The 14,250-nt window shown below is 45.3% G+C and overlaps 1 protein-coding gene across 1 annotated transcript in view; it reads right to left on the bottom strand.

Moving 5' to 3' along the window:
• Tbc1d9 (TBC1 domain family member 9) overlaps positions 1-14,250 on the bottom strand; it is a 106,539-nt gene that overhangs the window by 49,025 nt on the left and 43,264 nt on the right. The window contains exons 2-3 of the mRNA XM_059263081.1: positions 9,170-9,280; positions 595-713 (exon numbers count right to left, since the gene is read on the bottom strand). Of these exons, the coding sequence (XP_059119064.1) occupies positions 595-713; positions 9,170-9,280 (230 nt within the window). The remainder of the gene's footprint in view (positions 1-594; positions 714-9,169; positions 9,281-14,250) is intronic.

Here is a 14,250-nt window from a genome sequence, read left to right on the forward strand (position 1 = left end):
GTGCACATATACACGTGTATGCAAAACACTAAAACACATAAATAAATGTAAATTTTTTAAAAATTAGAATATATGCTAAATATTTAAGGGCTGTAATAATGATACATTTATATACATTGTTAAATAATGTTTAGGTTTTTTTTCATCAAATATCACTAATGGAAACTGGAGGATGTGTTAGTTAGCCTTAAGAATCCTAAGTAGGCCAGGCGGTGGTGGCACACGCCTTTAATCCCAGCACTCGGGAGGCAGAGCCAGGCAGATCTCTGTGAGTTCGAGGCCAGCCTGGGCTACCAAGTGAGTTCCAGGAAAGGCGCAAAGCTACACAGAGAAACCCTGTCTCGAAAAAAAAAAAAAAAAAAAAAAGAATCCTAAGTAAGTGGGGTGGAATGTTATGAGGTAAGTCTGATTGAATTGCACACAGTCGGGTTATATACAGTCCTTACTTTTGCAATATTTCTGTAAATTTTAGTTTTTTCCAATTAAAAGGCTTTGGTATGTTTAAAATATTTTGTTTTATTCTTTGAGAATTTTATACGTGCATACTACATATTTCAGTAACATTCAGCCAAAATAAAATGAAAAGGCTACTACCTGTATTTTTCCCCTTACGAACGTGGTGATGTCATTCTCATTCTCGAAGATGGAGAGTGTCTGCAATAGATTCTGCTCCAGCCATTCCCAGTGCTCAGTAACCTCCTTCCTGGAGCCGCCTGCATGGAAGCAGAGGGGCCAGTGACAGATGTCAAGTTTCACGCCAAAGACATGTTAAGAACCAAGCTTACTCCTCCAGCATTTGACGGCGGCAGCGGGAGACTGCTTCCCAGCCCCAGAGTTCTGACTTCAACCCCCCAGAGAAAAGACACACAAGACAACGGCTAGAAGGGCAACCAAGAGCAAGTACTGTGTTCTAGATTATTCGAACGAGGTCATTCCAGAAACAGACTGGTTCAGTTGATATAGCCACACATACTGGAAAGGCGCATGAACGGGTATGTAGCTCTTTTCTTCTCCCTTCCAGAATGTGTCATTTCTAGGGTGCCATAGATCTTGTCAGGATGTGAGCTTTCTGTGGTTAAGCTGCAACACTAGGTGAGCAATGGTGTGCCCGTGGAGATAGTATAGAACCATCTCATAATGGGAAAAAAAATGAGCCTTGTTCAATTATGAATGGGATATGAAAGTAGCCCATAGCTAGAGGACAGCAGTCACCCTCCCTGCTGCCGCTTGCTGCCTTGAAACACAGAGATGAGCTCATCCCTGCAGCTTCCAACCAAGCCACTGCATTTCTGCCAGTTGCTAAGAAACACATAACCTCACTTGGAAACCTACAAATTAAACCATCCTAGCCTTGTAATATATGTAACTACCCTGCCAGGCATAACAGGATGAGAGTCAGGATGGAGTTAGACAATGCTAGAATACATTCCCTTTATCATGATCCTATGGGGGAAAAGGCTTTAGAGATAAATTATCTGCAGTTACACATCTTGATTGCATGCGCTTCCTATCTCCACACTGAGGAGTGAGCTCTGGTGTCATTGGTTCTTTGGATGTTGCCTAAGATTCCCAAGTTATCTTCTAATTGAGGTCTCAAGAATGCCCGTTTTCTTCATTCTTTGTCAGTAGAAATTCAGAATTCCCAGCAAAGGAAGAAAGGGGAGAGACGTGGGTGTTATCTGCAAATATACTCAGATCTCTGGACTGTGAACTAAAGTATCTTTAAGACTGACAGGAGTGCCCCAGGGACCTCCGGACCACTCTTGGAGGGAAGACAAAAAGAAAAAGGAAACCCAAGCTCTTTCCCTTTAGGACTAGACACTGATAATTGATACTTCTGTTAGACTAGCGTGGGTGCTCAGCTAACATGTGCAAGGCGAGCCTCAGTTCAATCCCAAGGACTGCAATAAAAAGATAACACTGTAAAAATGATGCTCTCATAAAGGGTAATGAAAAGGTTTCTCAGCAGAGCAGTCGTGTGAGGCCCTAAAGAAGAGATCTTCTGCATTGTAGGCGCTTTCCATGGCTCTGGGCCAGGGGCAGGCGCATGTGAGAGTAATATGATGCCAGTATCACACAGTGTGGCAATACCTGGGACTCAAGTGAACCTGGCCCCTCCCTCCATCTGGCCACCATGAGTTAGGTGGCTATCTTTAGATAGTTTTTAATATCCATCTCAAATTCTCTACAGGAGAAATGAACACACGAACAATGGCATCTCCTCCCCGTCAGACTAGCCCTGTGGACATCACGGGGGACAATGTCTATCAACACAGCTTATAATGTGGGGAATTCTTTCAAATGCAAAATGAAATTATTATTTGGAGTATTTAAGAAACTAATCAATTTGAGGAGTTTGACACAGAATTTTTGACCCTTTACAGTAAAAAATTCAAATGATAATTGGAATTAAAAAAAATCAAAATAAAACTCTGGGCCTCTCATACTCTGTTTACCTCTTCAAACTGTATGAATTTCTCTTTATTGAGAACCCTTCTTTGTCGAGGTCACTGACCCCATGAGCTGTGAGATGCTACTGATCTCAAGGGCACCTTGCAGAGTGAGTGCCAACCAGGCACCCGCCACCCCGCAGTTCCATCTGTGCTTGTTGGCATGACCAGATGCACTGAGCCTTAGAAAAGAGGCACTTGGAGCGATGCACAGGACTGCAGAGCCTCTGCATTTCCGCTCTGCCTATCTGCTCTGCATATCTGCTCTGCATGGCCTCCAGGCTCTGCTTTCGTCTCTTATGTGCTTCGTCTTGCTCTCTCACGGCTGTGCCGGGAGCTGGGTGTGGCTTGGCAATGGAGATCTGCTTCTTGAATGGCGTCTTACCACACTGCCAGAAATGAGAAATCACACTACGACCTGTGTGTGTGTGTGTGTGGTGTGTGTGTGTGTGTGTCTGTGTGTGTGGTGTGTATGGTGTGTATGTGTGTATGTGTGTGTGGTATGTATGTCTGTGTGTGTGTGTGTATGTGTGTGTGTCTGTGTGTGTGGTGTGTGTGTGTCTGTGTGTGTGTGTATGTGTGTGTCTGTGTGTGTGTCTGTGTGTGTGTGTCTGTGTGTCTGTGTGTGTGGTGTGTGTATGGTGTGTATGTGTGTATGTGTGTGTGGTGTGTGTGGCTGTGTGTGTGTATGTGTGTGTGTGTATGTGTGTGTGTCTGTGTGTGTGTCTGTGTGTGTGTATGTGTGTGTGTGTGTCTGTGTGTGTGTATGTGTGTGTGTGTGGTGTGTGTGTGTGTGTCTGTGTGTGTGTGTCTGTGTGTGTATGTGTGTGGTGTGTGTGTGTGTGTGTGTGTCTGTGTGTGTGTGTGTGTGTGTGTGTGTGTGTGTGTGTGTGTGTCTGCGTAGGGGAGAAGTTGGGCAGCATTCATGTGACACCCTCTCCATTAGTTTTGAGATAGGGTCTCCTGTTGGCCTGGAAGAGGCTTTCTCAGTTTCTCTTCCTGTTGCTGTGATAAAACACTCTGATAAAAACAACTTAAGAGAGGAAGGGTCTATTGTGGCCCACGGTTCAAGGGTACAGAAGCATGGCAGAGAAGTCAAGGCCACGCATCTGGCTGCGTCCCATCAGTGGTCTGAAACACAGGAGAGGAATGCAGCGCTGAGCCTCAGTTCCTGTTCTCTAGTTACACAGTCCAGAATCTCAGCTAGGGAATGGTGCCACCCATGAGTGGGTCCTCCCATCTCAGTTAACATAATCAAGAGCACCCCACACAAGCACACCTAGAGGCCCATCTCCTAGGTACTTCTAGAGCCTATCAAGTTGTCAAGCTGAAGGTAAACACTACCTATCGTGGGACTCAACAATGGAGCTAGGCCGGGGTTCTCCCGACTGTCTTCCTGACACCAGGATTACAGGTACTTGCTACCACACCTAGTTTTTTTCCACATGGATGCTGGGGATTAAATCCACGTCATCAGACTTCTACAGTAAGCATTTTACCGATTGAACTATCTCTGCAGCCCAGCGTCTGGATTCCCTGTTTCACCCACATGCTCCAATCCACTGGCTCGGCTCAGCCTCAGTATTCTTTGGTTGTCATGGATTGAGACTTAGGGTAGAGCAGGTGTGTCTTCGCTTTGCACAGCTTTGGACTGCTTTCAGTATTTTCTTTATCCACACAGCCATGTATGTACATCTCTGCCACACCCACCCACATCCACTGTAGGAATAGTGTGCACACACATGTTAACTTGACAAGCATCTACCCATGCCCCCATGATCCCTGTTTAAAGCCATATGTAGAGCATGGTGGCATGTGCCTATAGTCCCAACACTTAGGAGGTTTAGGCAGGAGGACCGTTGTGAGTTTGAGGCCAGCTGGGACTATACAGTAAGACCATCTCAATAAGTACTGTGAGACAGCACAGCAGGTAAAGTCATGTGCTGCCAAGCCTGGTGACCTGAACCCAACCCCCAGGACCCACAAGGTGAAAGAAAACACCCATTCCCACAAGGTGACCTCTGATCTCCATACACACCCATGACTGTCATCATAGGTTTCATACATGGGCCTGAGCAAATTTTCAATGCTGTGTGTGATGATGATGGAAAACACTGAACTATTGTGGTCTGATAACTCAATCAGTTTAAAATGTATCTGCACCTCCGTGGAGTGTACTTGAAACTAGAAGAAAGAAATGCTGAGACAGTCTCACAGAGTGATTTTATCCGGCCTGACCTCTGAGGGCTCAGAACAAAGGTTTAAAACCTTGGGGACTGATATTTGGTGGCTGGCACTTGTGTGATACTGACAAATATACATGTTGGGCTTTGGTCCTGAGACCACAGCACTGCCCTGAAATTTTCTCACTATTAGGGTGGAGGGAGGGGAAGAGACTGAGAGAGAATATGTTTGCCTGTAAATTAAAACAAACAAACAAATATTAACACACCAGAAAACAAAGTCCACTAAAATTTCTAAGGGTTAAAAACAACAGTGTGGTATTTTCAGATGTGAAACAAGCTGAATGGATCTCTGACATGTTTTAGTCTTCAAATACACAATGTTGAGCATAAATCAAATAAAAGGAAATCAACAAAGACATCTGTGGTGGTTTGAATAGGAATGGTCCCCATGGACTCGTGTCTGAATGCTTGGCTCATAGGAAGTGGCACTATTAGGAGGTGTGGCCTTGTTGGAGTAGGTGTGGCCTTGTTGGAGTAGGTGTGGCCTTGTTAAAGTAGGTGTGTCGTTGTGGAGGCAGGCTTTGAGTTCTTATATATGCTCAAGCTAGGTCTAGCGTCCCAGTCTTCTGCTGCTGCCTTGGGATCAAGGAGAACTCTCAGCCCTTCTCCAGCACCATGTCTGCCTACACACCACCACGCTTGCTACCATGATGATAATGGACTAAACCTCTGAAACTGTGAGCCAGCCCCCAATTAAATGTTTTCCTTTATAAGAGTTGTCATGGTCTGTACCAGACTTTCTTGTGGGCCACCAACCAGCTCCCAAATCATGACACGGAGACTTATTATTAGTTATGAATGCTTGGCCTTATCTTATGCTTCTCTCACTATGTTCGGCCTTGTCTTATGCTTGTCGCACTAGCTCTTATAACTTATTTTAACCTGTTTCTCTTCACCCTGTTCTGCCGTGGGACTTTTTACCTTTCTTTCATTCTGTATGTCCTACTCTATGTCTGTCTGGTGGTTGCCTGGCTGGCCGGCCCTGGGCATCTCCCTTTCTTTCTCCCTCATTCTCTCTCTGTTCTCTCCTCCTACTTATTCTCTCTTCCTGCCAGCCATGCTTACCCCTCTCCTGCCTAGTTATTAGCTTTTAAGCTTTTTATTAGATCAATCAGGTGCCTTAGGCAGGCAAGGTGAAATAGCAACACATCTTTACCTAATTAAATGAATGCAGCATAAACACATGTAACACATCTTTACATAGTTAAAGCAATATTCCATAGCAACCTGTCTTCTAGCCCTGACATTCATGCCTACATATGTATACACACCCTCACACACATGAAAATTCACATACATATGCATATGCACACATGCAAGAATAGTCTTTGAACTATGCAGACTGAAACCATGACTCTAAAGATACCTATCAACTCCCACATTGTCTATCTCATGTGGAAGGAAAATTAAGCTGACATTTTTTGTCTGCTGTAGCAAAAGGCAGGAGCAGAACCATTAGCAATGTTGAATTACTCTCTGGGTCTTACAGCTACTGACTGAAAGAACGTTGAATCACGAAGCCAGCACGGTGCCCCTTACATGGTGCCGGAACAGAGCACAGGGCGTGAGAATGAGAGCTTTACACGACCAGCTTTGAGTGGGAATAAGAACACCACCCCTCCTCACCTCCTAAATACGATGGTTGACAAGGTGATGCTGGTGGACCTGTCAGTTCTGAAGCCAAATGGCTCATGAGATTCTAGGTGGGCAAAGAAGTGTCAGACTGAACACAGGGCAGCCAACCCAAGGCTCTGTTCAGGGCTGTGAGAGGTGAGCTGTCCATCAAACAGTGCAGCTGACACTGATCCAGGTCTCGTCGTCGTCGTTACCACTTTAGCAGTGAGCTACACTCATCCACAGGCCCAGAAAGCTCCTCTTGCCTGGTTTTCCGTGTCTCAAATATAAGGCAAATCATACACCCGGGATTCACAATTCAAAGTCCTGTTGATCTACAGAGTGGTCCATGTCAAGACATAAATGGCAGATATGGACGATCAACGCTCTCTTAATTCAGTTCACTCTCATGGATAACTTACAACATCATGTAGGACAAGGCTTTGCTATCTTATGGCTTCCAAGGAAGTGAATCCAATTTTCTCTTGAAGTTTCGCTTACAAAAATGTGTGAAATATACATAAACTTAAAAGCCTGGGATATATTTTTCCTACCAATTACCAACTTTGCAGTTTAACATTAAAATCATAAGCAGAAAGGTCAGCATATTGAAGAAATGCTTGTGGGGTAGGAGCTTCTATTTTAAATATTAGTAAGTTGGGTTTCAAACACAAGTTGGAACAAAGTGAAAATTGTTATGAAAGAACAATTAATGAGTAGATGGGACTTTGTAATGGCTGTTACTTCCTTGGAGTCTTTTGTGAGGAAATTCTGGGCTTTCTTTATGGGTAATCAATACACATAAAAGATGAAGCCATCCTGGGTTTACTACAATGAGGTCACGAAATTGTGACAGGCACTATTTAATAGAAAACTGAATGTGCATCTTTTGGGGGATATAAATTATGCCACCAGCAATTATGGCCTACTGTTCGTTCACCTTGGTTCAGCAGGTAATTAGTAAACAACTAAGCTTTGTGGAACCAGGTTCCACCCCACGTTGAGTGTTCATGAAGAGCTGCTCTGTGGAACAGCCATGCCCCAGAAGCCAACTGAAGAGCACTGATGTCAGACAATGAGCAGGACAGGGCATGACTGACATACAGAAGAAAGTCAGAGGCACAAGGCAGTGCACACATCACTGAAACCTGACCTGGGGGCCTGAAGGCTGCCACCAGATCTAAGCCCCGAGCACTCCTGACTCCATGGGATCCCTAAAGCATCCAGGACCCAAGAAACGAACCGCTGCAGGTGAGTGAGGAGGCCGGGGTTCCACATCCTCGTAAAGTCAAGGGTTACAATGGCTCTCCGTGATCTTTACTGTCCTCTGTGTTTGTGTGTGTGTGTGCGTGCACGCTCGAGTAAGTACACATATTCATGTATAAGGAAGTGCACGTGTACATGCCTGTGAAAGCCAGGGGACAAACCCAAGTGCTGTTACTCAGAGACTGTTCACCAGGGCCTCTCACTTGTCTTCATCAGCCAAGAAGGAAGTGACCCTCAAGGGTCCCCAGTGCTGTCATTACAAGTGTGCACATCACAGCAGATTTCTTATGGGGATTCTGGAGTGAATTTCGGGTCCTAATAAGCATTTTACCTATTAAGCTATCTCTTCAGCCCTGTCTTTTGTTTCGAAGTGTACCCTTCAGGCTTCGGTGTCAGATCTAACATTATTCTAGACTGTTTTCCAACTTTACCAAGCAGCAACCAGCACAATCCACAAGACACTCCCCTAACTTCCTGTTGGAGTATTGGTATGTGTTAGTATGAAGCTCTGGGTTCAATCCCCAGTACTCAATAGATAAAAAACAAACAATCCAATAGAGAAGCAATTCCACAATGCACCATGAACCTATCCTTCAGAACTGTCAAGGCCATTCCAAGCAAGGCTTCCTGGGAAACCTCCACAGCCAAAAGAAATCTAAGAGGCTACGACAAGATAATATGGTTTACTGGTAGGATCTCAGAACAGAAAACAAAACAAAACTCTGGGAAGATTTAGGGAATTCTGAGCAAGCTGTGGGCTTTTATTAGTCTGTCAATGACTATAGGAAGATGTCAATGACTATAGGAAGATGTTAATAATAGTGGGACTGTGAGTGGGTGGTGTATGGAGTAGAAGGTCTTTGAGCTACCTGTTCAATTTTCCTATAAACTTAAATGTGTTTCAAAAAAAGAGTCTATTAATGTAAAAAAAAAAATTAAAAGGGAGCAAAACAAGGTAATAAAACCAAACAGTAAACTGGCACTCCGGCTTTTTTTACTTCCCACAAGTGAACAGTGACTGTAAATGTCTTGGCCATTCTGTGAGCATCAACAATAGCAGGGTTGCTTGCTACTGTTCTAAGCACAGTACATCATAGATACTATCATGAAGAGATAAAAAAATCGCACTCACAGGAGCTACTGGGCTGATACGTGAAGGATCACCAGGTAAGCACTTCTAAGTATCCACCATGTTCCTCTTTGTTTCCCAGCTTCCCTTGCAGTTAGTGAGGCCCATTTGAGGAGTTGCAGCCGGAGTGTGAGTAGATGTGATGTGTACCACTTGTGGCTGAGGAAGTGAAACTCAGCTGGGCTGTACTTTTCACTCCTCCCTTGTAGGTTGGCCCTCAAACTGTGTGTTCCTTCTACAGAGCGTCACTCTAGATGGAGGCTGCATGATCCCAGCAAGACTTCAGAGTGAGAAATTTGACCATGGTAAGCCACCAACACTTTGGTCCTGAAGTGACCAAGGTTCACTACCCCAAACCCACAAGACTGCATTCAGCAAGCACATTCCTTTCAAAGCTGCTACTTGGAAGTTTTTTTTTTTTTTTTTTTCTGTAAACATGTGCATCGTGGAATCCTGGGACTTACCACAGGCGATGGTCCAATAGACTAGGGAGTCTGGAGTCTGGTACAGGATTCGGTAAGGTGCGACGCGGGCGCTGGAGTCCAGTACTACATCCAGGGTGCCCACCAGGAGGCCTGAAGACGGAGAAGTGGGAAACAGGTCAGGATTCCTATGCCAGAATCCCAGTCATCAGTGTGACTCGGCCCTCCAGCTGGATCTCCTGAGGGCCGCTCTTCCCATTGCAGGGCCCCTTGACAACACTTTCATCATACAGGATGTTGGCCCCATGTTACTTGTTTCAAAAATCTCCAAGAGGAGCTGAAGCTGACAAATGGAAGGCTTTATAACCACATGAAGCTCGTGTCCTAGCACAGTCCCTGGCATATGGTGCTTTTTACGGATGTTGTTAATATTCACACTCTGGAGTCGTTCCTCTAGGCATCTTTATGCCTGGTACATGCTATGCCCGCCCCCTCGGGCTTTGAAAGACACCTCTGCCTGAGTAACTGGACAAAGCCAGGAACCAGGTATAATTATCTATCTGGCTTGGTGTGTCAGGATGCTCTGCCTGTATTTTAATCTGCCAACTTTTCTCTTGTCTGGAAAAATTTAGTACAACTCAGTTCAAACTACTAACTTTCTACTACATAGACAAATCCTGAGGGTACAAGAGTCCCCAGGGCATCTGCAGAGGAAGACAAAGTCATTGTTTGAGAGTGAGCAGGTGTGAGGCAGAGTCTCACATGTTCTTGGCCATCTGTGACATCCTCACTACAGCTAGAGGTCACGGGAGTCTGCTCAGAACTCTGAATGATCCATTAATAAGGCTGAGGGCCAGGTCATACATTCCTGGTAGCACAAAGCTAACTTTTGGGGTGTATATCCTCAATGAGCCTCAGTGTAGATGGGCTTGTCTTTTTTGGCCGCCAGTTCACAAAAGATGACATGGAGACTAATTATTAATTATGAAAGGTCGGCTTTAGCTTAGGCTTGTTTCTAACTAGCTCTTATAACTTAGATTAACTCATAGCTTTTAATCTATGTTCTTTTATGTGGCTCGGTCACCTTTACCATGTATTCCCCCCATCTTGCTTCCTCCCTGTCTGTCTAGCGACTCCGCCTTTCCTCTTCCCAGAGCTCTCTCTGTCCAGAAGTCCCGCCTATTCCTCCTGCCTAGCTATTAGCTGTTTAGCGTTTTATTAAACCAGTCACAGTGATATATCTTTATACAGTGTAATCAAATATCTCACAACAACACAGAGTCAACCTGGACCTCAGGGAAACCTGCTCTCATGGAATAAGTCTAGAGAAGTGTGGCCATGCAATAATGGGGCTTAGCCATCTTTTGGCACATCTTCAAGGCACATGATCCCTTAAGAAGAAGCTGAGGTGTGTGTAAGGAGTGTAAGGAGTCACTGTCCTGGTCACCTGGTTTGAGACCAGCAGTGCTAGGCAGACGCAGTCTCTTCTTGGCCTGGTAATACTTCTCATAATTCCAAGCCCACCTGTCAGGTGTGGGACGACTCTTCAAAGCGACAGCCTGTCACCAGCACACACGGCTTCCAAACACTTCTCATCCAGTGTCCCCTTTATCCACCCTGAGCCAGCATATTACCCACCAAACACTTCCTATACTATTCTAAAATAACAAGAATGGGCGGATGGGGACCCACACTCACAAATTCTGAGGGGTTTCATAAATCAGATGCTACACTTGACTGAACAAATTTGCAACATTCCTGTTATCACTTGGGTAAGTGTCCTCTGTGGGTCCGCTGGAGGCTAGCAATATGCCCAGTGAGTCTATTTTCTGAGAATGGGTGATTAGTCAGGAGTAGAGGGCGTAGGGTTTGGATGAATATCATCTGAAGTCTGGATGTGAAAAGCTTGGTCCTCAGGGTAACGCCCTGGGAAGGTCCTGACTGGACCTGCTGGGAGATCTCTAGGCTGTTAGGGTCCTTAAAGGACTGTGAGACCCTTGTCCCTGTCCTCCTCTTCACCCCCTGACTGTGAGGTAGGCAGTTTTCTCTGTGGTAATGCTCTCACAATTACCAGTCTAGCTATGTGCCAAAAAAGAAATGGGGTTGCTCTGATGGACAGGACAGTAAATAAGCCCTTTGTCTTATAAGTTAAATTACCTCAGGTATTTCCTCACGGGGACTCAAGGTGACTCAAGCAGCCCCCACCATTTAGACGTCTCTAATTAGCCCAAAGTTACATAGGACCCAATATACAGCAGGGTTTACCTCAGAGGGGGCAATTAGGGTCTCAGAACAGTTAATAACCTTAGGGCATGGCACTTTTTTTTTTAAATTGTTAATTTTCTATTATGTGTGGAAAGGTGGTCCAGATGCATCCCCAGCTGGCCTCAGACCCAAACTGAAAACAAGACTGGCCTTGCACGTGAGGCGATCCCCTTGCCTCTGCCTCTCATCTTGTGCAGTTTTAGGTGTATATGGGGCAGAGTTTTCAAACGGTTTTATCAGTTATGGAAAGGGGGGGTCAATATCAAATCACTAGCTAGTTTCTGAGGACTGGAGGAGCAGGACATAGGTAGGGGTAACGGGTTGTTTAGAGCAAGCTTGAATCTTCCCAAAGTTCAATGGGAACCTGACTAGAACATTCCAAGACTCCATTTGCAGTGTACTTTTACGTAAGAGTGTAGGTTTACTGGGAATGGCATTGGAGGACATGATGGCGGTCGATGCTGGGAGGAGGAGACTAAGGTCTGGCGTGGTGTGCTTCAACAGTGAGCGGCCTCCTGTAAAGGTCCAAGCTTAGGGGAGCCCGTGGTGAGCCTCCCTGAAGTTCTGTTGAGGCAGAGCTTATGTGTCCAGCAGAAAACACCACTAGGCTCTCTTGATGTGGCACTTTCCCACAACGTCTTTGTTTGTTTCTGACCAGAAGCCCCTTGGCACACACTACTCCACGGACCACGTCCGCTTGGCTCTGCCGGCCTGCACACTAGGAAGAGCTGTGAACTAATGAGCCTGTGCCGAAAAGCTCAGTGCCTGCTGGGTCTGCATGGGTTCTCGCCACGGTGGCGGAGCTGGGCAAGCCACTTAGCTTTACATGGCTCTGCTTTCCTCGGTTGTAAAGTGACCGCAGGAGCACTGTCTTCCTGAACCAGAATTACTCATCAAGAAGCCCAAGCGAGGTGGACCACAGGGAAGTTCTATGCCTGTCCTTGGTCACTGTCCAAGGGCAAAGCATTTATTTAGACTCCTTGCAAACCACACTGATCATCAGCTGACCCGAACAGATCAGAGAACAACAGCAAAAAAACCAGCATTTTCTAAAGTGGAAATTCATTTTCTCTGAACTAGATAAAATGTGATAAAACACTTTAAAAATGAAATTAAAATTCATGGACCCTGCTGAGGTTGGGTTAGTTTTCTACACAACACCACTGACAAATGCATTTTTGTTCACTTTACTGTGACCCAGATTTTCTGAAGATCTCTAATTATTTCCATTACCCACACATGGGAAAGTGTAGCAACAGAAGAGGCAGAAAGTAAGGCTGGCTGAGAAGAGTGGGGTTCCTCCAACGCTAGCCAGAGTCACGTACACGGCCAGGAGATGCCCACTGGGAGTCCGGCTGGATGGCTAACAACTGTGTGTTGCTAACACGACTTTCTTCTTGGGTCCAAAGAAGGTATAATGCCTGGCCTCCTGCAACTTGTGCATGTCTGTTCTCATGGATGTAGACTTCAGGTGAGGTTAGGGAGCTGGAGGCAAGGGTCAGCATTGTGTCTAATGCCTACTGAGCATCACTATCGACAGACACCCTCCCGCGGGCAGGCCAAGAGCTGTGCGCGCTGGCAGCCCGAGTCTGGAGTGCTTCACTCCTCACTTCCCAGATCCTGCCTCCCTGACTCAGTTTCTCCATCCTTGTTGGGTCCCTAAAATTTTGTACTCTGTAACACAAAAAGAAAACTTCTAGGAAAGCCCAACTCAGCCCACATATCTCAATCACTTCAATGGCACCAACTAAAATCCATCTCTAATGTCACAAGTTTAATTAGAGCGCCAGGTGTCAATCAGAGACACAGAAAATGCAACTGCTTAAAGTAGAACCCCAGAGTGGGGGTTCTAGACTAGAACTTCCAGCTCATATACTCTGTCTGTAGAACCCAGAGTAGGGGTCCTAGACTAGAACTTCCAGCTCATATACTCACAGTCTGTAGAACCCAGAGAAGGAGTTCTAGACTGGAGCCGCCAGTTCATCTACTCTGAGTCTGTAGAACCCCAGAGCCAGGGTTCTAGACTAGAACTGCCAGCTTATCTACTCCGAGTCTGCCTGCACACCAGCACCAACAACTCCCACTATGAATTAGAAAATAAACTAATAAATAGTTAACATAAAAATACATGGATACTAATTTGTATCACAGGGTCCATGCTGAAATAGTTTATAAAAGCAGTATAATATTGGGATATCCTATTATGTTAGAAATTTAAAGCCCTTTTTTTTGCATGAAAATTCAAAGGAGTAGATATTCGAACAGAATATTGCAAACTGAGCTATGCTGTTGGCCACTCAAGTCAATAAATCCATACTTTCAGTATTAACCAGAATCCCAGGCACTTTCATATCTTGGTCACAGGGACCAGATTTTAAAAAATTATATTTATTATGTGTATGTGTCTGTGTGCATTAGAGTGCAGATGTCTACAGGTCAGAAGAAAGTGTCAGCTTTCCTGGAGCTGGAGTTACAGGAGGTTGTGAGCCACCTGATGTAGGTGTTGGGACCTGAACTCACGTCCTATGCAAGAGTAGTGTGTGATGGTAACCACTGAGCCATCTCTCCAGAACCAACACTGACCAGGTTTTCACCCCATTTGGAACATTGCTGTCCGCTTTTGACTCTCACCACCTTGAAGGACAGACCCCTAGTTATTTAATGATCCCTCTTTCTAACTCGACTCTCAGTCCTGTTCCTACAGTGCTGACTGCATTTATTTGAAATATCTCTACATCTTGCCTTGCAGCTCTCTTGCCCTCCTCACGGGGAGTTCCTTGACAGCCAGGAAAAATTGATTCTGCAGCAACCACAGGTTCTGCACTTTGATTGGAAGCCAGTAAGTCCTGAGCGTTCGT

The sequence above is a fragment of the Peromyscus eremicus genome, chromosome 5 (genome assembly GCF_949786415.1).
Source record: "Peromyscus eremicus chromosome 5, PerEre_H2_v1, whole genome shotgun sequence".
Classification (NCBI taxonomy): domain Eukaryota; kingdom Metazoa; phylum Chordata; class Mammalia; order Rodentia; family Cricetidae; genus Peromyscus; species Peromyscus eremicus.